The sequence below is a fragment of the Salvelinus namaycush genome, chromosome 22 (genome assembly GCF_016432855.1).
Source record: "Salvelinus namaycush isolate Seneca chromosome 22, SaNama_1.0, whole genome shotgun sequence".
NCBI classification, from domain to species: Eukaryota; Metazoa; Chordata; class Actinopteri; order Salmoniformes; family Salmonidae; genus Salvelinus; species Salvelinus namaycush.
The window spans coordinates 17760062-17787881 of record NC_052328.1 but is presented as its reverse complement, the minus strand read 5'-3'; the positions used below and the strand labels follow the sequence as shown (position 1 = coordinate 17787881).

Here is a 27820-nt window from a genome sequence, read left to right as displayed (position 1 = left end):
GGGCAGGGCAGTATGTAATCTTCTGACAATGTGACCGGACAGGGCAGTATGTAATCTTCTGACAATGTGACCGGGCAGGGCAGTATGTAATCTTCTGACAATGTGACCGGGCAGGGCAGTATGTCATCTTCTGACAATGTGACCGGGCAGGGCAGTATGTCATCTTCTGACAATGTGACCGGGCAGGGCAGTATGTAATCTTCTGACAATGTGACCGGGCAGGGCAGTATGTCATCTTCTGACAATGTGACCAGACAGGGCAGTATGTAATCTTCTGACAATGTGACCGGGCAGGGCAGTATGAAATCTTCTGACAATGTGACCGGGCAGGGCAGTATGTAATCTTCTGACAATGTGACCGGGCAGGGCAGTATGTAATCTTCTGACAATGTGACCGGGCAGGGCAGTATGTAATCTTCTGACAATGTGACCGGGCAGGGCAGTATGTAATCTTCTGACAATGTGACCGGGCAGGGCAGTATGTAATCTTCTGACAATGTGACCGGACAGGGCAGTATGTCATCTTCTGACAATGTGACCGGACAGGGCAGTATGTCATCTTCTGACAATGTGACCGGGCAGGGCAGTATGTAATCTTCTGACAATGTGATCGGACACGGCAGTATGTCATCTTCTGACAATGTGATCGGACACGGCAGTATGTAATCTCTGATATTTGAAGGCCGCCGCTGGTGTGTGTGGAAAAGGTTGACTGTGTCACTGTATGACTGTGTTCCCATGTGTTTCTGCCCAAATCTACTGACTGAGAAGCAGAAGCAGGCCGACACCCCCATCATTCCTTCACCAGTGTTGCTGTTGCTGTATTGCTTCTGCTGTGTCTTTCTCCATGCTGGAGTCTGAGTCTTAATAAAGATATGTAGCTGCACTTCATAACTCACCTGTTTCACAGATCACCGATCCTGCTAATGAGCTCAGAGGGAATGGATTTCCTCTCCCAGTCAGAAATTACTTACAGATGCTAAGGAGCAAATAGCTCAGTCTGAGCCTCGGTGTTGGAGGAAGCTTAGTATGGTGTAGTCTGGATAGGGGTTCAGCCAGGGTAGCAGGGCTAAGATGATAGAGTTAACCTAGCCTTGATATGCTCTGGCTTCGCCTCAATGGAGCTGCTAGGCTTGCTATATCTGAGTCACTGTTTGTTTCACAATCCCTCCTAGCCAGACTGCCCATGTCTGAGCACATTGAGCAGACCCCACATTAAGGTAATATCTATGAAAAACGTTCTGTTTTTGGACTCCTGCCTCAGCAATGCGGCTTATTGTAAAATAATTGTCCAGCAAGCCTGCCAAACTGGGGATCTAGAAGCGAACTGGGGAAGAGATAGTTCTGTAATGCGCAACTCCAGTCAGTATAACAGCTAATCCTGACTACATGCTTCGCCATTTCCTGGTTGCTAAAATTATAATAGTTTGTCTAATTTCAGTTTATGTGACAAAACAAGCAAGTATAGTGTAGAGAACAATTGTACCATCTAAACTGCTATGAAATATATTTTCCATAACCAAACATATTGTATTTTCAGCTGTTTGAAGGTAGTGTACAAAACCGAAAGTAAAAGACGCAAAAAATTTAACTTAAGAACTGAATGCATAGAAATAGTGCACATAGAAGAGATCTACTGCTTCTTAGACTTGCTTTCATTGAGAATGACAGATCTATAACTCACATTTCTATGTGAATTTGGTTTGGTCGCCCAAAAAGTTGCATATTGCAGCTTTAAATGTGGTCCTGTATTGCTCAGTTAGTAGAGCATGGCTTGCAACTCCACGATTGTGCGTTCAATTCCCGGGCCACACATAAGTAAGTTGCTTTGAATAAATGCGTCTGCTAAATGGCATATATTATTATATTAAATAGGCACAAGTCTCTGTGCAGTAAGCACAGTGAGAAATTATTGGTGAGAAGTCCTACAGTTTGAATCGCTGTAATGGGAAGGGACTGAAATCAAAAGGTTTCTACTTGGCTCCCTGCAGTAGCAACATACACAAACCATTACTACATGTTGAATTGGAGCAAGCGTCTGTGCATTCCCCCATTTGTGTTCCCTCTATGAGAAGCGACAGTGCTTTGATCACAGATGCAACTCTTTCTCAGGGTAGGATTACAGTGGCAGTGAGCTTCCCATATGCCACAGATGACTCTCTACTCACTCTTCACTACTTTCTTTTCGTCCTCTCAGACAAGCATTTCTTAAAAGTGAAATCAAGGGATACTGTTGACATACCAAATCTTGATACAACACCCGCTTAACCCAGAAGCCAGCCGCACCAATGTGTCAGAGGAAACACCGTACACCTGGCGACCGGGTCAGCTTGCATTGCGCCCGGCCCGCCACAGGAGTCGCTAGTGCGCGATGGGACAGGAACATCCCTGCTGGCCAAACCCTCCCCTAACCTGGACGGCGCTGGGCCAATTGTGCGCCGCCCCATGGGTCTCCCAGTTGCGGCCTGCTGCGACAGAGCCTGGACTCTAACCAGGATCTCTAGTGGCACAGCTAACACTGCTAAACAGTGCCTTAGACCACTGCGCCACTCGAGAGGCCCCGAAAGGCGACGATATGGCCAAAATGTCATATCACAGTATTTTTCAATTTTTTTATAGTATTTCATGTTTTTGAATAATAAAAGTTCACAATTTTCTTCATGAGTTGTGAGTGACCCTAGGGTGGCAACACTTACATTCTAAGAGATTTCAATGGGTCTTTCTCCATTGTGATTGTTTTATACTGTACAATTAAGCTTCAACCTAAAATCATTTTCTGGATTTTCATACATTTCTGCATTTCCTGCACTTATTTGAGATCATTTCCACACTGCCATGTTGGGTTGCATGATATTGGCCAAAATTCGAGGCCTTATTTGTAGCCAAATGTTGCAATTGAGATTTGACTTATGATTTAGATCAAAACACTTTGGTTAACTTTAGGAATCATGGAAATATAATGATTATTCTAATTCTATAGTTAGGATATATAGTGCATTTGGAAAGTATTCAGACCCCTTTACTTTTTCCACATTTTGTTACGTTACAGCCTTATTCTAAAATTGATTAAATTGTTTTTTTCCTCCTTATCAATCTACACACAATACCCCATAATGACAAATCAAAGACAGGTTTGTAGACATTGTCGCAAATTAGTAAAAAATGTAAACTGAAATATCACATTTGCATCAGTATTCAGACCCTTTACTCAGTACGTTGTTGAAGCACCTTTGGCAGTGATTACAGCCTCGAGTCTTCTTGGGTATGACGCTAACTAGCGAATAGCATTAGCGGCTAACACGATTTAGCCCAAACTTGGTTAGAAAAAACAAACTAACTGTTTGCATATGTATGAAACACAAACTAATAGTGTAATTATAGAACACTTGTGGGTTTATATTAAGACACAAAGTGGAAACAGCATCATGCTGCATTGACCATGCAGACTGAATGCAAGTGTCTTGTGGTCGAGCACCAACAAATGCGCTCCTTGAGTGACGGGACGGGGCTAGGTCTGTGTGGAAAGTGGCCTGGAGAGAGAAAGAGAGAGAGTGGAGACAGATGACTCAAGTACTGGAGTGAATTATAAAAATTTACTTTACACACAGCGTATCAAATTTAACAAACCAAACATTTAAATACCTTTTATAGAAGTTAAAGTAAAAACCCAAACCGGTCCGTGCATCAATAACGGTACAGTATATAGTCAAATACGGCACACTGTTTATTTATCCATCTAGCTCGTCTGGGGAGGTCTACGCAGAGCGGGAAGGATGGAGCGCCCTTCAGTGTACTCCAGTCACTCACTTATGTCTGGAAGTAAGAAAGTGAACCGTTCTTGAACAAACTCCTCTTTCTGTTAGGGTTTAACTTGGCCTCCCTTGGTACTTTAGTGCATGCTTAGATATCCCACGCGTAAAGTTGAGCTGTCAGAATATATGACTTAATAGACAGACACCTGTGATCAAAACTGACCAAGAAGTCCACTTAACATTTCCATAATTGATTCAAATGCCCAACGAGCGTTTGGGGATTTGCATGCTAACGGTTTACAATAGGTTATGTTTGAGAAGAAAGACTGTCTCACACAGGCAAGGCTTGGTGTGTACCTGTTTTCACCACCACTATTATACTTTAGACTGAAGAAATGGTTTTGGTCATTTCTTCAAGGGTCAAAGCCCCCAACCTATGTCTCTCCAGGAGAATGTATAGAATCTGAGAGGAGAAAGAGGTTGTCATGTACTGCCATTCATCCACTGATTTAGCATCAATCAAACAGCTGACCTCTCCTAAGCAGAACATGATGCACAATCAAGCTGCAAGTCATTGATTGCACTCTAACTACCTCGCCAATTACTGAATCCACAAGGGCTCGCTCTACATTCAAGATCCCTAAACCCCCACACCGACCATTGTTTTTGGAGTTTTTTGTTGTTGTGTGAATGGCATTAGTGTGTGGGTGTGTTCATATTGTTTGTGTGTCTGTGTGTGTGTTGGTGTATGTTACTGTCTGACCCCATAAATGCTGAGCAGTGTCCCTGGTGCAGTGTCTGGAACACTAAACACACATGCACGCACAGAAAATACAAACACACCCACACACTAAACCAACGCACACAAACCGTCTAAAAACAATGGTGGGTGTGGGGGTTTAGGGAAACGTGATCTTGAATGTAGAGCGAGTCCTTGTGGATTCAGTAATCGGCGAGGCAGTTAGTGTGCAATCAATGACGGCATTCGGAAAGTATTCAGACCCCTTGACCTTTTCCACATTTTGTTACTTTACAGCCTTTTTCTAAAATGTATTCAATTGTTATTTTTCCACATCAATCTATACACAATACCCCATAATGACAAAGCAAAAACCAGATTTAAAAAAATGTTTGAACATTAACATAAGTATTCGGACCCTTTACTCAGAACTTTGTTGAAGCACCTTTGGCAGCCATTACAGCCTTGAATCTTTCTTGGGTATGATGCTACAAGCTTGGCACACCTGTATTTGGGGAGTTTCTCCCATTCTTCTCTGCAGATACTCTCAAGCTCTGTCCGATTGGATGGGGAGCGTCGCTGCACAGCTATTTTCAGATCTCTCCAGAGATGTTTGGTCAGGTTCAAGTCCGGGCTCTAGCTGGGCCACTCAAGGACGTTCATGTCTCGAAGCCACTCCTGTGTTGTCTTGGCTGTGTGCTTAGCGTCGGTGAACATTTGCCCCTGTCTGAGGTCCTGAGCGCTCTGGAGCAGGTTTTCATCAAGGATCTTTCTGTACTTTGCTCCGTTCATCTTTCCCTCCATCCTGACTAGTCTCCCAGTCCCTGCTGCTGAAAAACATCCCCACAGCATTATGCTGCCACCACCATACTTCTCCATAGGGATGATGCCAGGTTTCCTCCAGACATGACTCTTGGCATTCAGTCCAAAGAGTTCAATCTTGAATTCATCAAACCAGAGAATCTTGTTTATCATGGTCTGAGAGTCCTTTAGGTGCCTTTTGGAAAACTCTAAGAGGGCTGTCATGTGCCTTTTACTGAGGAGTGGTTTCCGTCTGGCCACTACCATAAAGGCCTGATTTGTGAAGTGCTGCAGAGATCGTTGTCCTTATGGAAGGTTCTCTGGAAGGTTCTCCCATCTCCAAAGAGGAACTCTGGAGCACTGTCAGAGGGACCATCGGGTTCTTGGTCATCTCCCTGGCCCTTCTCCCCCCGATTGCTCAGTTTGGCCGGGCAGCCAGCTCTGAGTGTCTTGGTGGTTTCAAACTTATTCCATTTAAGAATGATGGAGGCCACTGTGTTCTTGGGGACCTTCAGTGTTGTAGACATGTTTCGGTACCCTTCCCCAGATCTGTGCCTCGACACAATCCGGTCTCAGAGCTCTACAGACAATTCCTTTGACCTCATGGCTTGGTTTTTGCTCTGACATGCACTGTCAACTTTGGGACCTTATATAGACCGGTGTGTGCCTTTCCAAATCATGTCCAATCAATTAAATTCATCACAGGTGGACTCCAATGAAGTTGTAGAAGCGTCTCAAGAATGATCAATGGAAACAGGATGCATATATTTTTTTCTCCCCAATTTCGATCTGGTCTAATCGCTGCAACTCCCCAACGGGCTCGGGAGGCGAACTTTGAGTCATGTGTCCTCCGAAACATGACCCGCCAAACCGTGCTTCTTAACCCGGAAGCCAGCGTCACCAATGTGTCGGAGGAAACATTGTTCAACTGACGAGCAAGGTCAGCCTGCAGGCACCCGGCCCGCTACAAGGAGTCACTAGAGCACGATGAGCCATGTAAAGCCCCCCTCCCCTAACCCGGACGACGCAGTTTTTGCTTTGTCGTTATGGGGTATTGTGTGTAGATTGATGAAAAAAAATGTGTATTTAATACATTTTAGAATAAGGCTGTAACGTAACAAAATGTGGGAAAATTCAAGGAGTCTGAATACTTTCCGAATGCACTGTATATTCTTGCATTCTTGGGTTTCTTTAACTCACATTGTAGTTGTTATGATTTTTTAAATGTATTTTATTCTATTTTCTATTATTATCTATATTATTATCACTGCATTGATGGGAAAGTGTTCTCAAGGTAAGAATTTTACTGTACTGTTTTACACCTGTTGTGTTCTGTGCACGTGGCAGATAAACTTTGAAACTTGAAACACACACTCACACACATCCATGTTCAAGATTAACTGTCCTACCGGACATTTCCTGGCCCAGCAGTGAGAGCAGGGTGGGGCTGTACTGGAGGGGCTGTGTGGATATAGAGTGTCTGCTGTTAATGTAATAAAGACATCTGTGCTCCATTGTAAATTATTCCAGTGGTATGTCATAGCTTTACACACTGAATGTCACTCACATAATCCACTGTTGAATATGTGCAGTGTGTGTGCTGGCTGTGGGATTGTTTTACATTCTAGGAAAGGAATTAAAAGCTCCCACCACAGGACAATGCCACCCCTATTTCAATGTAATTCTTGTCCTGTAGCGTAAATTCTCATTTAGGTTCCATGACGCAGGCTGCTAATACATGGTGCAGGCCGCTAATATATATTCACAAATTGGGGCTGTGAACGTTGTGGTGATTTCCACATGGAGTAAAGAAATAACAACAAGTAGGGCATGGACAGCTGTCAGTGTATCTAGCTAGCATGCTAACCTAGCTACACCGTATTCAAAAGATTAGCCAGCTGGCTAGGCTATCGCTGGTGCTGGAAATGGATTTGTCTTAAGCATTTAGGGAAAACTTCGCCACAGATGGATAGGGGAAACCACTGAGATCATCGTAAATGAAACACCAATAGAAATGTAAGAACAACACAAAATAGATATACAAGTTCATGGAATTTTCTTTCACTGGTGCTTTTTCATTATAGGATAGACACTTGTGATTTCTAGCTGCACCATTCAAAGCAGTGGAGCGTGGTCAAAACCATTTTTCTTGGGGTGACAAGGGGAGCGAAGAGGAAGCTTTGCAGGTGCTTCTGATTAATAAATAATGCCATGTTAGTGGCTGGTAGCATTGATATAAAAACCAGCTCTGAAAAGAAACGTAGACTGAAAAGTATTAGCATGTCATATCATAGGGGAAACACACGATTGGCACGAAATATATCTGATGTTACCACTTCGGATTTCCCACTTCAACCCCAAATATATACAGTGCATTTGGAAAGTATTCATACCCCTTCCCTTTTTCCACATTTTGTTACGTTACAGCCTTATTCTGAAATGGATAAAAAAATATATTTAAAAAATCTACACACAATTTCCCAAAATGACAAAGCGAAAACATTTTTTTTTGTAATTTTTACAAATGTATTAAAAATAAAAATTCCTTATTTAATAATGGTTTTGGTAATTTCCAAATGCATAAGTATTCAGACCCTTTGCTATGAGACTGGAAATTAAGCTCAGGTGTATTCTGTTTCCATTGATCATCCTTGAGATGTTTCTACAACTTGATTGGAGTCCACCTGTAAATTCAATTGATTGGACATGATTTGGAAAGACATACCTGTCTATATAAGGTTCCACAGTTGACAGTGCATGTCAGAGCAAAAACCAAGCCATGAGGTGGAAGGAATTGTCCGTAGAGCTCCGAGACAGGATTGTGTCGAGGCAGAGATCTGGGGAAGGGTGCAAAAACATTTCTGCACCATTGAAGTTCCCCAAAGGACACAGTGGCCTCCATCATTCTTAAATGGAAGAAGTTTGGAACCACCAAGACTCTTCCTAGAGCTGGCCGCCAGGCCAAACTGAGCAATCGGGGGAGAAGGACCTTGTTCAGGGAGGTGACCAAGAACCCAATGGTCACTCTGACAGAGCTCCAGAGTTCCTCTGTGGAGATGGGAGAACCTTCCAGAAGGACAACCAAGCACTTCACCAATCAGGCCTTTATGGTAAAGTGGCCAGACAGAAGCTACTCCTCAGTAAAAGGCACATGACAGCCCGCTTGAAGTTTGCCAAAAGGCACCTAAAGGACCAGATTCTCTGGTCTGATGAAACCAAGATTGAACTCTTTGGCCTGAATGCCAAGCGTCACGTCTGGAGGAAACCTGGCACCATCCCTATGGTGAAGCATGGTGGTAGCAGCATCATGCTGTGGGGATGTTTTTCAGCGGCAGGTACTGGGAGACTAGTCAGGATGGAGGGAAAGATGAACGGAGCAAAGAACAGCGAGATCCTTGATGAAAATCTGCTCCAGAGCGCTCAGGACCTCAGACTGGGGCCAAGGTTCACCTTCCAACAGGACAACGACCCTAAGAACACAGCCAAGACAACGCAGGAGTGGTTTCGGGACAAGTCTCTGAATGTCCTTGAGTGGCCCAGCCAGAGCCCGGACTTGAACCCGATCGAACATCTCTGGAGAGACCTGAAAATAGCTGTGCAGCGACACTCCCCATCCAACATGACAGAGCTTGAGAGTATCTGCAGAGAAGAATGGGAGAAACTTCCCAAATACAGGTGTGCCAAGCTTGTAGCGTCATACCCAAGAAGTCTCGAGGCTGTAATCGCTGCCAAAGGTGCTTCAACAAAGTTCTGAGTAAAGGGTCTGAATACTTCTGTAAATGTGATATTTCCATTTTTGGGGGGGATAAATTTACAAACAATTCTAAAAAACCTGTGGAAAAAGTCAAGGGGTTCTGAATACTTTTTGAATCCACTGTATAATACTTTGACTAAAACTATGACTTATTGACTTAAATTGTTGTGCTACATCATGGGTAAAGTATGGGCATTGTCTTTCAGCTGAATTTAAAAAATAATTCTGCACTTGTGGGCGTTTAACCAGCGCAGCAGTTCCACTTCGAGCCTTTAAAGCCATTATTGTAAACTCAATCAAAACATCCCTCCCTGTACGAACGACTAAAAGCATAGCTCTCTTGCTTTCCCCATCTCTTTCTATCTCTTGCTCTCACTTCTTTCTTTCTTTCTTTCTTTCTTTCTTTCTTTCTTTCTTTCTTTCTTTCTTTCTTTCTTTCTTTCTTTCTTTCTTTCTTTCTTTCTTTCTTTCTTTCTTTCTTTCTTCCAGCCACACACACACACACGCACACGCACACACACACACACACACACACACACACACACACACACACACACACACACACACACACACACACACACACACACACACACACAGGAGACATAATCCCACTTGTGAACTTAAACGCGTAGTCTGTGTGCCCTGTGCTTCACTCCTATAGCTTTAGTTTCTTTGTCTTTGATCTCATCTGTTGCTTTTGAAAATAATTTTTACACACAGTGAAGAACATTGGATGACTCGACATGAGTGAATGAACGAGAGAGTTCAATATCAGCCTTGTCTTTTCTTTGATCTATGATCACATTGTATGCTAAGCAACATCTGAAGCAAACTGTAATGGTGAATGCATTGATAACAGGTTATTTTACAGTGTATGACTCCGTGTCTACAATCAAATTCAATCAAATTTATTTTTATAAAGTGCTTTTTACATCAGCAGTTGCCACAAAGTGCTATACAGATACCCAGCCTAAAACCCCAAACAGCAAGCAATGCAGACAGATTTATTCTACTATTATGGCATGGTCATTACATTGTGATAGTAGGTGGTTGGCACAACTGGATAGGCTGCTGTTTTGATGCTGCTCCTCTCCTGAATGTTAGAGAGATGGAAGGCAAGAAAGAGAGAGGAGAAAGCGCAGAAAGATAGAGAGAGCAGAGAGAGAGAGAGAGCGAGAGACCGAGAGGGATCTGAGATGAATATTTAATGCAGGCGCTGCGTTATGTCATTTCTGTGAATTAGGCCTCGGTGACTGTCAGAAGGGATTGGAGAGGTCAGATGGGGAGAGGAGTGGCAGCTGGTTGGATGCATACACACACACACACACACACACACACACACACACACACACACACACACACACACACACACACACACACACACACACACACACACACACACACACACACACACACATACAAATGCGCATACCGTATCAAATGTACATGCACATAACCACACGTGCACACACCTAGAGGGATAGTGATTGGCTGTAGTTCAGTGGTCCATGGTTGATGGGTTATCTGAGCAGCTCAGGCTGGGTGTGTGTGGGTGTCACGGGTCGAACTGTTGGCAGTCCCGTAATCCTTTTAAAGGTCAGTCTATCTCTCCCCCCCTCTCTCTCTCACTCACTCACTCACTCACTCACTCACTCACTCACTCACTCACTCACTCACTCACTCACTCACTCACTCACTCACTCACTCACTCACTCACTCACTCACTCACTCACTCACTCACTCACTCACTCACTCACTGTCTCTAATCCAGCTGGTGGAGTGAGTCATCTAGGACCACCATGATGGAACTCATTTGTTAACACAGTGTTCTCCCTCTGTTAGTGCTGGGATGGAACAAAAGCATGAACACCCAGTAACTATCCATCTGCGTGTCTTTATCCACCCTATCGCCTATTTCCCACCTGCTTTCACCCAGCATTTTCACTCTGTCTACAGTACTCCTTCACTCTCAGTTTCTCATTTTCACTCTGTCTACAGTACTCCTTCACACTCAGTTTCTCATTTTCACTCTGTCTACAGTACTCCTTCACACTCAGTTTCTCATTTTCACTCTGTCTACAGTACTCCTTCACACTCAGTTTCTCATTTTCACTCTGTCTACAGTACTCCTTCACACTCAGTTTCTCATTTTCACTCTGTCTACAGTACTCCTTCACTCTCAGTTTCTCATTTTCACTCTGTCTACAGTACTCCTTCACACTCAGTTTCTCATTTTCACTCTGTCTACAGTACTCCTTCACTCTCAGTTTCTCATTTTCACTCTGTCTACAGTACTCCTTCACACTCAGTTTCTCATTTTCACTCTGTCTACAGTACTCCTTCACACTCAGTTTCTCATTTTCACTCTGTCTACAGTACTCCTTCACTCTCAGTTTCTCATTTTCACTCTGTCTACAGTACTCCTTCACACTCAGTTTCTCATTTTCACTCTGTCTACAGTACTCCTTCACACTCAGTTTCTCATTTTCACTCTGTCTACAGTACTCCTTCACTCTCAGTTTCTCATTTTCACTCTGTCTACAGTACTCCTTCACACTCAGTTTCTTATTTTCACTCTGTCTACAGTACTCCTTCACTCTCAGTTTCTCATTTTCACTCTGTCTACAGTACTCCTTCACACTCAGTTTCTCATTTTCACTCTGTCTACAGTGCTCCTTCACTCTCAGTTTCTCATTTTCACTCTGTCTACAGTACTCCTTCACACTCAGTTTCTCATTTTCACTTTCTCTCGCTCTCTTCTCTCAGTGACAGACCCTTCATGCCGCAGTCTACCATTATCTTTTCACAGCAGCCAACTTGTGTGTGTCCAGAGTGTGTGTGTGTGTCACAGGAACGTGTTTGTCAGACAGAGAGAGGGCGTGCGTGTGCACAGCATCCTCAGATAATGTCAGAGCTTGAATGGCCTCAGATCCCAACCTTCAATTTAAAAGAAAATCCCCCCTTTTAAACCTGAGCACTGTGGCCTTGTGTTGTAGAATAGATTACCTGGAGGTGTGTGTGTGTGTGTGTGTGTGTGTGTGCATATGTTCTTGGCTGTGTGTATGTTTGTGTGTGTGAGAAATGACAAGCCTTTCTGAGGCCATGTGCTCAAGTGTCGAGAGCTGACTTTTTACTTCTGAAATTCTCCGAAAAGGAAAGGTGTGTTTTTGTGAGTGACCGTGGGTGTACCGAAGGGAGGTTTCCAGCATACTCTCTACTCTGCCCCAGCAATCTCTACTGTAAAATCCCAGTGTCTGCCCATCTAATGGCTGCCACGGCTAGCTATGCTCTGTGTATGTAGCCATGTCATATTCCATCGATGAAGTCACATTCTTTCTGTGGGCCAGCTATGTAACAAGCCGGACAGATGATTCCAGCACCTAGCCAGCCAGTTGGGATGACTGGGAGGCTCCGTTTCCCAAATCCCAAATCCTGGACGGGGGACAGGAGCGTGAGGGAGGGATTAGAGAGGCCAGAGGTCTACTCCGTTCTGCCCTGGCGTAGTAACACATACACACATAACACACACACACACACACACACATACATAACACACACATCTGTCCCCGGGAGCCTAACAGCTGGTGCCAAGGTCTCTCTGAACTTGGCCCACGATCTCTTTCCTCATCCCACAGTACCATCTCTTTATCTGTCATTCTAGCCAGCCATCTGTCTGTCCATCCAATCTATCCATGTAAGGCTGCAATTGGAGCACTAGGTTTTAATACTGCCCACCCACGCACGTATGGATGTCAAATCAAATTTAACAAAATAATAATTGTCACATGTGCCGAATACAACAGGTGTAGACCTTACAATGAAATGCTTACTTATGAGCCCTAACCAACAATGCAGTAAAAAAAAAGAAAAAAAAGAAAAGAAATTAAAGTAACAAATGATTAAAGAGCAGCAGTAAAATAACAATAGCGAGGCTGTATACAGGGGGTACCGGTACAGAGTCAATGTGCGGGGCACCGATTAGTCGATGTGAACACACACACACACACAGCGCCGCCCCATACAATTAGAGTCCTTAACTGGACAGTGATTGTATTAGTCTGAGCCCAGGAGACTAATTTAACTAAGTGCAATAGGCTTGTGCTGCTGCAAGCATTTTTGTGCATCGCAGTGTGTTCTAGTACACAGCTCATACTTGCCTGGATATGCTGTATATTATTATGAGTTTCCATTTCTCATATCCTTTAATCAAAGGCTATTTGATGAAGCAGGTCCACAGAGTTCAGTGTAGTTTAATATACGCCAGAATAGAACATCAGTTTATTATAAACCTCCTTTAGGATGGAGCCTGATTTGGAGTGGAGAAATGTTGTTAACTGTTGGGTCTTGTTGCCATGGTTACCACTGATTAGGCTTGGGCGATATACCATGTATACATACCGTAAACTGGGGTATTTTCAAATACCGTAATTGTTATTTTATTTAAAAAATCATAATTGGTGGGGGGGTGTATATTGTTATATTGTGTGTGTGTGGGGGTTTATATTTACTGTATGTCTGAAGTACATTGAGTGTATGATCACTTCTCCATCTCTGTCCCCTGTCTCCTCTGCCTTAGACCTGGTTCCTTGCACTGTAGGAGCTGAGTGGAGGGAGGCGTTAGTTGTGCATGGTTGCTCTGCCTGCTCATAAATATCAGGACCCCACACCAACCTGGTTAAATATACACTGAGTGTACAAAACATTAGGAACTTTTTCCATGTCATTGGCCAGGTGAATCCAGTTGAAAGCTGTGATCCCTTATTGATGTCACTTGTTAAATCCACTTCAATCACTGTAGATGAAGGGGAGGAGACAGGTTAAAGAAGGATTTTTAAGCCTTCAGACAATTAAGACATGGATTGTGTATGTGTTCCATTCAGATGTTGAATGGGCAAGACAAAAATATTTAAGTGCCTTCGAGCAGGGTAGGGTAGTAGGTGCCAGGCGCACCGGTTTGAGTGTGTCAAGAACTGCAACGCTGCTGTGTTTTTCACGCTCAACCGTTTCCTGTGTGTATCAAGAATGGTTCATCACCCAAAGAACATCCATCCAACTTGACCCAAATGTGGGAAGTATTGGAGTCAACATGGGCCAGCATCCCTGTGGAACGCTTTCAACACCTTGTAGGTGTTGCCCAGACAAATTGAGACTGTTCAAAAGCGGGGGGTTGCAACTCAATATTAGGAAGATGTTCCTAGTGTTTGGTATACCCAGTGTATATGGAAGAGAGATGGGTGAGATGGGGGTATAGTAGACCCGTCCAATTGGTGGTGGGACAGCAGAACGGATGAGACTCCACTGCCTGAATGAGTGTATATTTTGATTTAGATTTTTTATAGTACTACTACTATATGTAAAGAGCCCCGTGAACATAACATACATGATACATAAGGATTTCATTGCCAAATGGTGGTTTGTGGAAAGAGTTTAAAAAATGGACAGATCCTGCAGGGTATCGACTGAACGACAGAAAAGTTGTGCGATTGTGTTTATCCTCTTTTTCCTCTCCCCTCAGATCATCAAAAACTGGAACGAGAGGCCCGCATCTGTCGCCTGCTCAAACATCCCAACATAGGTGAGTGTCTCCTACTGTACTTACCATAGTAGGCTAAATTAAAAGTGGGTCTGTATGACAACCTACCTGCTGAGCAAGAGCAGTTTGGTGGCAACCAACAATGACAGGACGAAACCGAGGTGACATTGTTGTCAGTCTAGCAACAGGTGAAGTCTCTCGCTGTACATTGACTGCTGCCAAAACGTTGTTGGGTGTCCAGAAGAAAAAACAGAGATTTGAGTGGTCAAATTCTGCCCATATTTCAGCCATGTTGGTTTGAAGAGCATTGAGGGTGTCTCCAGTGTCAGTGTGTTACATGGAGTCACCTCAGCAATTCATGGAAGAGAGTTAGGGTGTAGGCAAATGGAGGGAGCCAGCCAAATTAAATGATGCCCACTAGTGTGGACCATTTGCATGGTCCGACTGGTGAGTGAGAGCCACAGAATTTAGGAGCCAACCCACCACCGCATGCAAACTCAGGGAAATGACAGTTGTCACCTCGCCTCACACTGCAAGCCAGCCTCTCTTTCCACTACAGTGAATGTGCGACATACATGCAGGTTAGTGGAGGCTCCTCCTCCGAAGAAGGGGAGGACCATCCTCAGTGAATTTCATAAAATAATAATAGTGAAACATTTAAAATCATTTTTAGATAAAACTATACTAAATATATACACTTGTCACCAAATTATTGATTAAAACACACTGTTTTGCAATGAAGGTCTACAGTATCCTCAACCGCACTCTGTACGGTAGCACCATGGTGTAGCTGGAGGACAGTTAGCTTCCATCTTCCTCTGGGTACATTGACTTCAATACAAAACTTAGGAGGTTCATGGTTCTCATCCCCTTCCATAGACTTACACAGTAATTCTGACAACTTCCGGAGGACGTCCTCCAACCTACCAGAGCTCTTGCAGTATGAAATGACATGTTGTCCCCCCAATCAAAGGATCAGAGAATGAATCTAGCACTGAAACCATAATATGCTGTCTAGACCTGGGACACACGTGCGTCCGCATGTTGATTTTGCACATCCACACCAGACGTGATCCAGACACGCAGGTTGAAATATCGAAATGAACTCTGAACCAATTGTATTCATTTGGGGACAGGTCGAAACACATGAAACATTCATGGACATTTAGCTAGCTAGCTTGCTGTTGCTAGCTAATTTGTCCTGGAATATATACATTCGTTTGTTATTATACCTGAAATGCACAAGGTCCTTTTTTTCATGGATCTTTGTAGAATTTTGACCCATTTTGAGTCACCCAAAATCGTGTATTCTCTACTCTGACATTTAATCCACAGATAATAGGGGAAACTCATTTTTAGTAATCTCTCCTTCTTCAGTAGTAGTAGTAGTCTTCTTATTCTTCTGTGGAAGAAGTTGTTTGCCTTAATGTTGGAAACCAACTTTAAGGTGCATTACCAACACCAACTGGACTGGAGTGTGGACCTCAGTTAATCTTTCAATCACCCACATGGGTATACAGTTGAAGTCGGAAGTGTACATACACCTTAGCCAAATACATTTAAGCTCAGTTTTTTCACAATTCCTGACATTTAATCCTAGTAAAAATTCCCTGTCTTAGGTCAGTTAGGATCACCACTTTATTTTAAGAATGTGACATGATAGTAGAGAGAATGATTTATTTCAGCTTATATTTCTTTCATCACATTCCCAGTGGGTCAGAAGTTTACATACACTCAATTAGTATTTGGTAGCATTGCCTTTAAATTGTTTAACTTGGGTCAAACGTTCAAGCTTCCCACAATAAGTTGGGTGAATTTTGGCCCATTCCTCCTGACAGAGCTGGTGTAACTGAGTCAGGTTTGTAAGACTCCTTGCTCGCACATGCTTTTTCAGTGCTGTCCACAAATTTTCTATAGGATTGAGGTCAGGGCTTTGTGAATGCCACTCCAATACCTTGACTTTCTTGTCCTTAATCCATTTTTCCACAACTTTCAAAGTATGCTTGGGGTCATTGTCCATTTGGAAGACCCATTTGCGACCAAGCTTTAACTTCCTGACTGATGTCTTGAGATGTTGCTTCAATATAGCCACATAATTTTGCTTCCTCATGAAGTCATCTATTTTGTGAGGTGCACCAGTCCCTCCTGCAGCAAAGCCCCCCCACAACATGATGCTGCCACCCCCTGCTTCACGGTTGGGATGGTGTTCTTCAGCTTGCAAGCCTCCCCCTTTTTCCACCAAACATAACAATGGTCATTATGGCCAAACAGTTCTATTTTTGTTTCATCAGACCAGAGGACATTTCTCCAAAAAGTACGATCTTTGTCCCCATGTGCAGTTGCAAACAGTAGTCTGGCTTTTTTATGGCGGTTTTGGAGCACTGGCTTCTTTCTCGGTGAAGCGGCCTTTCAGGTTATGTCGATATAGGACTCGTTTTACTGTGGATATAGATACTTTTGTACCTGTTGTTAAGTTCATGTTTTAAGTATCCCTATATTTCTGTTATTACAGGGCTATCACTCAGTCAAGAGTGCGCATGCGCAGGAAGTCTTGTTGTTGGACCTGGCCTTGAGTGGAATGTCTACCTTGTAGTGTGTTCATATAGTATAGTAAACTTTGTTAAACTGGAACCTTGTCGTTGTGTCATTTCGAGTTAACATTGGTAGCAGAGGATGGTTTCTAACTACAAAGTGCCACCTCGCTTCGACGAGAAGAGGTCGTACGAAAGTTGGAAAAATGAACTGGGAATCTGGATACGCGTTACTAATCTGGACGCGAAAAAGCAAGCACTTGCGGTGGTATTATCGCTCGAGGGAAGAGCGAGAGATACAGCACTGGAAATATCCGTTGAGGATTTGAACAAGGATGACGGTATGGGAACTTTGATCACAGCACTGGATTCTGTATTTCTCAAAGAAGAGAAAGACCGTGCCTACGAGGCATATTCAAACTTTGACAGTGTTACGAGAGATATTTCGGTTGCAATGGCAGACTACATCATTGATTTCGAACAGAGGTACAATAGAATGCGCAAGTACGACATGGTTCTCCCAGATGCAGTGTTAGGGTTCAAGTTGCTAGACACTGCTTGTCTAGATGGTAGGGAGAAACAGTTGGCTTTGACTGCTTGTACTGTGCTGACTTTTGCATCTATGAAGTCGGCACTAAAAAGAATATTTGGTGAGAAGACGTCTGTCGCGCCAATAACAGATGGAATGCAAGTGAGTGACGCAGCATATTACACCGAGCAGCACAGAAAAGGCGCCAACAAGTCACATTCTCAAGACAACCAGAAGAGGGCGCCATTTCCCGGCACAAATCCACTGGACAAATATGGAAGGAGATCGAAATGTGCAATTTGTCAAAGCACTTACCATTGGGTTAAAGACTGTCCTCATAAAAATGAACAAGTTAAACTAACAGAGGAAAATGTAAACACAGAGATAGAGCAGTGTAACATTACACTGTTTTCAAATGAATCTGCTTCTGATACTGAGATTTTTATAGTTGAATCCTTAGGATCTGCTGTGATTGATACTGCATGTACACGGACAGTGTGTGGTGCAAAATGGCTTGATAGCTATGTCAGTGAACTAAATATGAAAGAAGTACAAAATATGATTGACACACCAAGCAACAGAGCTTTCAAATTTGGAGACGGGAGAATTGTCCATTCTACCAAGAGAGTTAAGATACCAGCAAAAATTGGTCAGACTAAGTGTCACATTGAAACAGAGGTGGTCCCTACAGATATCCCCTTACTATTAAGCAAAGCTTCCCTCAAGAAGGCAGAGGCTGTACTAGACATAAAAAATGACAAGGCAGTGATGTTTAAACAACCAGTGACTCTTGAACTTACTACCTCAGGCCACTATTGTGTAAACATTTTAGACAAAGACATCACACAGAGTCCATGCAAAAATGAGATTCTGACTGACACAGAGCACATGAAGATTCTGACAGTCACAGAGAACATGAGCACTAAAGAAAAACACAAAGTATTGTTAAAGCTTTACAAACAGTTTGGACATGATACAGTTAACAGACTTCAGAAGTTACTCAGCAGTTCAGGGAATAATGATGATGAGAAGTACGAAACTGGAAACAAAGTGTACTACAAACGAGTTGACTGTCAAGAGTGGAAAGGACCGGGAGTAGTCATTGGTCAAGATGGTGTGGTGATATTTGTGAGGCACGGAGGCATGATTGTCAGGGTGCATCACTCAAGATTGCGGAAAGTAAATGATCAACAAGATAGAGGGGCTGTTGCTGAGAATCAGTCTCCTAATGAAAATGACAAAAAGGACACAGTAACAGACACAAACCTACCAGATGTCGCATCCGATGATATGGACACCGAAACTAACACAGGAAATGGAGCAGAGACCTTCAACCATGCCACAGGTAATACTGTTGAGCGTTCAAATGAGGAAAACATTCAACAGCCACATGTGTTAAGAGAACATGGTTGTTCCAATCTGAAAACTGGACAAACTGTTAAATACATGGACAGAGAAAGTGGTATTCCACCCACAGCAACCGTCATTGGACGAGCAGGAAAAGCAAAACACAAGAACTGGTACAACTTGCAGTACTCTGAACCAGCTACACTTTCTGGTACAACAGGGTCAGCTGACCTGCCACTTGTAGATAATATCAGAATTGAACCAATGGAAAATCGAGAAAAACAGAATGACATTCAAAATGATGATGTACTTGAAACAAAGGACGTGTCATTTGACTCAGCTAAGCTAGATGAGCTCAGTAATTGGAGGAAAAATGGAGTGTTTGAGGAAGTCAAAGACATTGGCCAAAAGTGCGTCTCAACAAGGTGGGTGTGTACCCTTAAAGAATCCTTAACTGGAATAGTGCCCAAAGCACGTCTAGTGGCTAGAGGTTTTGAGGAGCTGGCTGCTAAAGAACTCCCAAAAGACTCACCGACATGCGCCTCAGAGTCACTCAGATTGCTGATGTCAGTGATCTGCCAGAAAAAATGGAAACTTAATTCCATAGACATCAAATCTGGATTTTTGCAGGGAACAGAGCTGTCAAGGGACATTCACATCCGACCTCCGCCCGAAGCTAAAAGTGAAGGAACACTGTGGAAAATAAAAAAGTGTGTGTATGGACTGGCAGATGGATCACTCTACTGGTACAACAAAGTCAAGGCAACAATGCTGAATACAGGTGGAAAAATGTCACAAGTGGATCCTGCAGTCTTCTATTGGCTTGATCAAGACTGCAATGTGACTGGAGTACTTGCCTGTCATGTTGATGACTTTATCTGGGGTGGCTCACAGACCTTTGCTTCAACTGTGATTCCACACCTCAAAGCTGTTTTCTAGGTTGGCCGTGAGGAGCATGATCATTTTTGTTATGTTGGCATAGAGTTTATTACAGTTGATGGAAAAATACTGATGCAACAGGAGAGCTATATCAAGAATCTTCAACCTATCCACATGGATTCTTCAAGAGCCGTACAAAGGAATTCCCCTCTGTGGAATTGAAGCTGGTCAATTAAGGTCAAAGATGGGACAAATTTTATGGGCTGCGAGACAGAGTAGACCTGGTTTGATGGTTGCAACTTGGCATCTAACACAAAACACGCCACTGTACAAACCATTCATGAGGCAAACAAAGTTGTTCGTAAACTGAAATCACAACAAGTGACTTTAAAGTTTCAGCATGTTGGAAAAGATGACTCTTTGAAACTAGTTGTCTTCCGTGATGCTTCGCTAGGTTATCACTGGTGGGACAAAACGGCACTTCCTACCTGTAGTTTGTGTCACTGACAACTACTCATTAGTTGATGCTGTGAAGTCAACCAAGTCTGTCACAGAGAAAAGACTTTGAGATTAGCAGCATCAAGGAACTTATTCAAGCACAGAGAATCCAGCGGATTCTGTGGTAGACCACAAAGGAACAGCTTGCTGACTGTCTGACTAAAAAAGGAGCATCCGGTCTTGTGCTCCTACAGGCTCTCAGTAATGGAAAGTGGCAGCTTGAGTAATACAAATAAGAACTGTCACACAACCCATTTGTAATGGGGATCTTGAATAATACTTGGACATTTAACTATGTTGTTGATGTTTTATTTGTCTTTAAAGAAAAGGGGGAGATTGTTAAGTTCATGTTTTAAGTATCCCTATATTTCTGTTATTACGGGGCTATCACTCAGTCAAGAGTGCGCATGCGCAGGAAGTCTTGTTGTTGGACCTGGCCTTGAGTGTAATGGCTACCTTGTAGTGTGTTCATATAGTATAGTAAACTTTGTTAAACTGGAACCTTGTCGTTGTGTCATTTCGAGTTAACACCTGTTTCCTCCAGCATCTTCAAATCAAATCAAAGTTTATTTGTCACGTGCGCCGAATACACCAGGTGTAGACCTTACAGTGAAATGCTTACTTACAGGCTCAAACCAGTAGTGCAAAAAAGGTATTAGGTGAACAATAGGTAAGTAAAGAAATAAAACAACAGTAAAAAGACAGACTTTATACAGTAGCGAGGCTACATACAGACACCGGTTAGTCAGGCTGATTGAGGTAGTATGTACATGTAGATATGGTTAAACTGACTATGCATATATGATGAACAGAGAGTAGCAGTAGCGTAAAAGAGGGGTTGGCGAGTGGCGGGACACAATGCAGATAGCCCGGTTAGCCAATGTGCGGGAGCACTGGTTGGTTGGCCCAATTGAGATAGTATGTAAATGAATGCATAGTTAAAGTGACTATGCATATATGATAAACAGAGAGTAGCAGCAGCGTAAAAAAGAGGGGTTGGGGAGGGGGGTTGGGGGGGCACACAATGCAAATAGTCCGGGTAGCCATTTGATTACCTGTTCAGGAGTCTTATGGCTTGGGGGTAAAACCTGTTGAGAAGCCGTTTTGTCCTAGACTTGGCACTCTGGTACCGCTTGCCATGCGGTAGTAGAGAGAACAGTCTATGACTGGGGTGGCTGGGGTCTTTGACAATTTTTAGGGCCTTCCTCTGACACCGCCTGGTGTAGAGGTCCATCCACACGTCTGGTGTGGATGTGCAAAATCCAGTTTGTTGTGGATGTGGACACCAAGGAACTTGAAGCTCTCAACCTGCTCCACTACAGCCCATTCGATGAGAATGGGGGCGTGCTCAGTCCTCCTTTTCCTGTAGTCCACAATCATCTCCTTAGTCTTGGTTATGTTGAGGGATAGGTTATTATTCTGGCACCACCCTGCCAGGTCTCTGACCTCCTCCTTATAGGCTGTCTCGTCGTTGATCAGGCCTACCACTGTTGTGTCGTCTGCAAACTTAATGATGGTGTTGGAGTCGTGCCTGGCCATGCAGTCGTGGGTGAACAGGGAGTACAGGAGGGGACTGAGCACGCACCCCTGTGGAGCTCCAGTGTTGAGGATCAGCGTGGCAGATGTGTTGCTACCTACCTTCACCACCTGGGGGCGGCCCGTCAGGAAGTCCAGGATCCAGTTGCAGAGGGAGGTGTTTAGTCCCAGGATCCTTAGCTTAGTGATGAGCTTTGAGGGTACTATGGTGTTGAAAGCTGAGCTGTAGTCAATGAATAGCATTCTCACATAAGTGTTCCTTTTGTCCAGATGGGAAAGGGCAGTGTGGAGTGCAATACAGATTGCATCATCTGTGGATCTGTTTGGGCGGTATGCAAATTGGAGTGGGTCCTTGGTTTCTGGGATAATGGTGTTGATGTGAGCCATTACCAACCATTCAAAGCACTTCATGGCTACGGACGTGAGTGCTACGGGTCTGTAGTCATTTAGGCAGATTGCCTTTGTGTTCTTGGGCACAGGGACTATGGTGGTCTGCTTGATACATGTTGGTATTACAGACTCAATCAGGGACATGTTGAAAATGTCAGTGAAGACACCTGCCAGTTGGTCATCACATGCCCGGAGCACACGTCCTGGTAATCCGTCTGGCCCTGCAGCCAGTGTATGTTGACCTTTTTAAAGGTCTTACTCACGTCGGCTACGGAGAGGGTGATCACACAGTCGTCCGGAACAGCTGATGCTCTCATGCATGCCTCAGTGTTGCTTGCCTCGAAGCGAGCATAGAAGTGATTTAGCTCGTCTGGTAGGCTTGTGTCACTGGGCAGCTCGCGGCTGTGCTTCCCTTTGTAGTCTGTAATCGTTTGCTAGCCCTGCCACATAAGACGATTCAATCTTAGCCCTGTATTGACGCTTTGCCTGTTTGATGGTTCGTCGCAGGGCATAGCAGGATTTCTTGTAAGCTTCCGGGTTAGAGTACCGCACCTTGAAAGCGGCAGCTCTACTCTTTAGCTCAGTGCAAGTGTTGCCTGTAATCCATGGCTTCTGGTTGGGGTATGTACGTACAGTCACTGTGGGGACGACGTCCTCGATGCACTTATTGATAAAGCCAGTGACTGATGTGGTGTACTCCTCAATGCCATCGGAAGAATCCCGGAACATGTTCCAGTCTGTGATAGCAAAACAGTCCTGTAGTTTAGCATCTGCTTCATCTGACAACTTTTTTTATAGACCAAGTCACTGGTGCTTCCTGCTTTAATTTTTGCTTGTAAGCAGGAATCAGGAGGATATAGTTGTGGTCGGATTTACCAAATGGAGGGCGAGGGAGAGCTTTGTACGCGTCTCTGTGTGTGGAGTACAGGTGATATAGAATTTTTTTCCCTCTGGTTGCACATTTAACATGTTGATAGAAATTTGGTAGAACTGATTTAAGTTTCCCTGCATTAAAGTCTCCGACCACTAGGAGCGCCGCCTCTGGGTGAGTGGTTTCCTGTTTGCTTATTTCCTTATACAGCTGACTGAGTGCGGTCTTAGTGCCAGCATCTGTCTGTGGTGGTAAATAAACAGCCACGAAAAGTATAGCTGAAAAGTCGAGGCAAGTAGTGTGGCCTGCAATTTATCACAATATACTCTACTTCAGGCGAGCAAAATCTAGAGACCTCCTTAGATTTCGTGCACCAGCTGTTGTTCACAAATATGCACAGATCCCCCCCCCTCGTCTTACGTGTGCTGTTCTATCTTGCCGGTGCAGCGTATATCCCGCTAGCTGAATATCCATGTCGTCATTCAGCCACGATTCCGTGGAACATAGGATATTACAGTTTTTGATGTCTCGTTGGTAGGATATTCGTGATCGTACCTCGTCTAATTTATTGTCCAATGATTGGCGAGTAGTATTGACCAGGCATCCGGCTCTTTGTGCTCTGTACCTGCGTCGCTTCCTCTTGCAAATAACGAAGATGTCGGCCCTGTGGGGTGTTTGGAGAATGTCTTGTACGTCCTCCTTGTTGTAGAGAAATGATTTGTCTAATCCGAGGTGAGTGATCACTGTCCTGATATCCAGAAGCTCTCAGTCTAATCCGAGGTGAGTGATCACTGTCCTGATATCCAGAAGCTCAGTCTAATCCGAGGTGAGTGATCACTGTCCTGATACCCAGAAGCTCAGTCTAATCCGAGGTGAGTGATCGCTGTCCTGATATCCAGAAGCTCAGTCTAATCCGAGGTGAGGGATCACTGTCCTGATACCCAGAAGCTCAGTCTAATCCGAGATGAGGGATCACTGTCCTGATATCCAGAAGCTCAGTCTAATCCGAGGTGAGTGATCACTGTCCTGATACCCAGAAGCTCAGTCTAATCCGAGGTGAGTGATCACTGTCCTGATATCCAGAAGCTCAGTCTAATCCGAGGTGAGTGATCACTGTCCTGATACCCAGAAGCTCAGTCTAATCCGAGATGAGGGATCACTGTCCTGATATCCAGAAGCTCAGTCTAATCCGAGGTGAGTGATCACTGTCCTGATATCCAGAAGCTCAGTCTAATCCGAGGTGAGTGATCGCTGTCCTGATACCCAGAAGCTCAGTCTAATCCGAGATGAGGGATCACTGTCCTGATATCCAGAAGCTCAGTCTAATCCGAGGTGAGTGATCACTGTCCTGATATCCAGAGGCTCAGTCTAATCCGAGGTGAGTGATCACTGTCCTGATATCCAGAAGCTCAGTCTAATCCGAGGTGAGGGATCACTGTCCTGATATCCAGAAGCTCAGTCTAATCCGAGGTGAGGGATCACTGTCCTGATATCCAGAAGCTCAGTCTAATCCGAGGTGAGTGATCACTGTCCTGATACCCAGAAGCTCAGTCTAATCCGAGGTGAGTGATCACTGTCCTGATACCCAGAAGCTCAGTCTAATCCGAGGTGAGTGATCACTGTCCTGATACCCAGAAGCTCAGTCTAATCTGAGGTGAGTGATCGCTGTCCTGATACCCAGAAGCTCTCAGTCTAATCCGAGGTGAGTGATCGCTGTCCTGATACCCAGAAGCTCAGTCTAATCCGAGGTGAGGGATCACTGTCCTGATATCCAGAAGCTCAGTCTAATCCGAGGTGAGGGATCACTGTCCTGATATCCAGAAGCTCAGTCTAATCCGAGGTGAGGGATCACTGTCCTGATATCCAGAAGCTCAGTCTAATCCGAGGTGAGTGATCACTGTCCTGATATCCAGAAGCTCAGTCTAATCCGAGGTGAGTGATCACTGTCCTGATATCCAGAAGCTCAGTCTAATCCGAGGTGAGGGATCACTGTCCTGATATCCAGAAGCTCAGTCTAATCCGAGGTGAGGGATCACTGTCCTGATATCCAGAAGCTCAGTCTAATCCGAGGTGAGTGATCACTGTCCTGATATCCAGAAGCTCAGTCTAATCCGAGGTGAGGGATCACTGTCCTGATATCCAGAAGCTCAGTCTAATCCGAGGTGAGGGATCACTGTCCTGATATCCAGAAGCTCAGTCTAATCCGAGGTGAGTGATCACTGTCCTGATATCCAGAAGCTCAGTCTAATCCGAGGTGAGGGATCACTGTCCTGATATCCAGAAGCTCAGTCTAATCTGAGGTGAGTGATCACTGTCCTGATATCCAGAAGCTCAGTCTAATCCGAGGTGAGGGATCACTGTCCTGATATCCAGAAGCTCAGTCTAATCCGAGGTGAGGGATCACTGTCCTGATATCCAGAAGCTCAGTCTAATCTGAGGTGAGGGATCACTGTCCTGATATCCAGAGGCTCAGTCTAATCCGAGGTGAGGGATCACTGTCCTGATATCCAGAGGCTCAGTCTAATCCGAGGTGAGGGATCACTGTCCTGATATCCAGAGGCTCAGTCTAATCCGAGGTGAGGGATCACTGTCCTGATATCCAGAAGCTCAGTCTAATCCGAGGTGAGTGATCACTGTCCTGATATCCAGAAGCTCAGTCTAATCCGAGGTGAGGGATCACTGTCCTGATATCCAGAAGCTCAGTCTAATCCGAGGTGAGGGATCACTGTCCTGATATCCAGAAGCTCAGTCTAATCCGAGGTGAGTGATCACTGTCCTGATATCCAGAAGCTCAGTCTAATCCGAGGTGAGTGATCACTGTCCTGATATCCAGAAGCTCAGTCTAATCTGAGGTGAGTGATCACTGTCCTGATATCCAGAAGCTCAGTCTAATCCGAGGTGAGTGATCACTGTCCTGATATCCAGAAGCTCAGTCTAATCCGAGGTGAGGGATCACTGTCCTGATATCCAGAAGCTCTTTTGTGCCATAAGATACGGTTGCAGAAACATTATGTACAAAATAAGTTTCAAATAACGCAAAGAAAACACATAATAGCACAATGGGTAAAACTGCTGCCATTTCTTCCGGCACCATTTTACTACTTCACAAGGTCCTTTGCTGTTGTTCTGGGATTAATTTGCACTTTTTGTACCAAAATATGTTAATCTCTAGGAGACAGAACGCATCTCCTTCCTGAGCGGTATGACGGCTGCGTGGTTCCATGGTGTTTATACTTGCGTACTATTGTTTGTACAGATGAACGTGGTACCTTCAGGCGTTTGGAAATTGCTCCCAAGGATGAACCAGACTTGTGGAGGTCTACAATTTATTTTTTGAGGTCTTGGCTGATTTCTTTTGATTTTCCCATGATGTCAAGCAAAGAGGCACTGAGTTTGAAGGTAGGCCTTGAAATACATCCACAGGTACACCTCCAATTGACTCAGATTATGTCAATTAGCCTATCAGAAGCTTCTAAAGTCATGACATCATTTTCTGGATTTTTCCAAGCTGTTTAAAGGCACAGTCAACTTAGTGTATGTAAACTTCTGACCCACTGGAATTTTGATACAGTGAATTATACGTGAAAAAATCTGTCTGTAAACAATTGTTGGAAAAAGTACTTTCGTCATGCACAAAGTAGATAGAAGTAGTCCTAACCAACTTGCCAGAACTATAGTTTACCAAGACACTTGTGGAGTGGTTGAAAAACAAGTTTTAATGACTCCAACCTAAGTGTATGTAAACTTCCGACTTCAACTGTATGCTCCTAAAAACCAGTGAGGAGATGGGAGAGGTGGGACTTGCTGTGCATCAAGCGTCAAAAATAGAACCAAGTTCTATTTTCTCGCCTGGCTACGCAGAATCTCGTTGACGCGTGCAAGCTGTTTAGATGAAATGTTTGACTAACATGTATGTGTACATTTATTTTGCAATGCGAGTGGTGTGGTCAGCATGTAAGCTACAGCTAGCTAGCACTGCAGTGCATAAAATGTGGTGAGTAGTTGACTCAAAGAGAAAGACAATAGTTGAACAGTTTTGAACAAATTAATTTCTTCAAAAATTAAGGAGAAGTGAGAGAGAGAAAGAGAGATATTTCATCATTTTTTTTTACTCTCACTTACTCACTTTCACTTACTTAGCTATCAAAAGCAGCTACCTTGTTTAGCCTACTCAAAACACCCAGCTCAAACAGAGGGATGCTATGTTGGCTAGCTGGCTATGATTATCCAACACAACACTGGAACTCTTCCAAGTCAAGGTACGCTTTTGGTTTTACTAATTTATTGCCACCTGCTAAGCTGTAATGGCTAAACTGTAACTGCTGTACTGCATGATTGTAGCGTGTTAGTTCTATTAGCTATATTGACTATGACGTTACTTTAGCTAATATGGTGACAACGATGTAGGCTGTGTGTAGCGGTTATGATATGGTTTGGCTTGGAACGTTTTTTTTTCGCCTGGTCACATACAGCTGACGTGTTGTGCATTGAAGTCCACAAGCGAAGGGAGAAGGTGAAAGGAGGAGAGCGTGTAGATGTGAGAAGGAATACAACTTGGCTGCTATGAAAGTGAACTGTTTTTACATGTGATCAGGAGTGTATTCATTCCGCCGATTCTGTTGAAGCAAACAGAATGAAACGGAGAAAAACATACCTGAAT

The 27820-nt window shown here is 44.0% G+C and overlaps 1 protein-coding gene across 5 annotated transcripts in view; it reads left to right on the top strand.

Annotated features, from left to right (window-relative positions):
- Positions 1–27820, top strand: part of LOC120017633 (calcium/calmodulin-dependent protein kinase type II subunit gamma) — a 107859-nt gene that overhangs the window by 34049 nt on the left and 45990 nt on the right. For all 5 annotated transcript variants that reach the window (XM_038960535.1, XM_038960537.1, XM_038960534.1 and 2 more), the window contains exon 3: positions 14562–14621. In XM_038960535.1, the coding sequence (XP_038816463.1) occupies positions 14562–14621 (60 nt within the window). The remainder of the gene's footprint in view (positions 1–14561; positions 14622–27820) is intronic.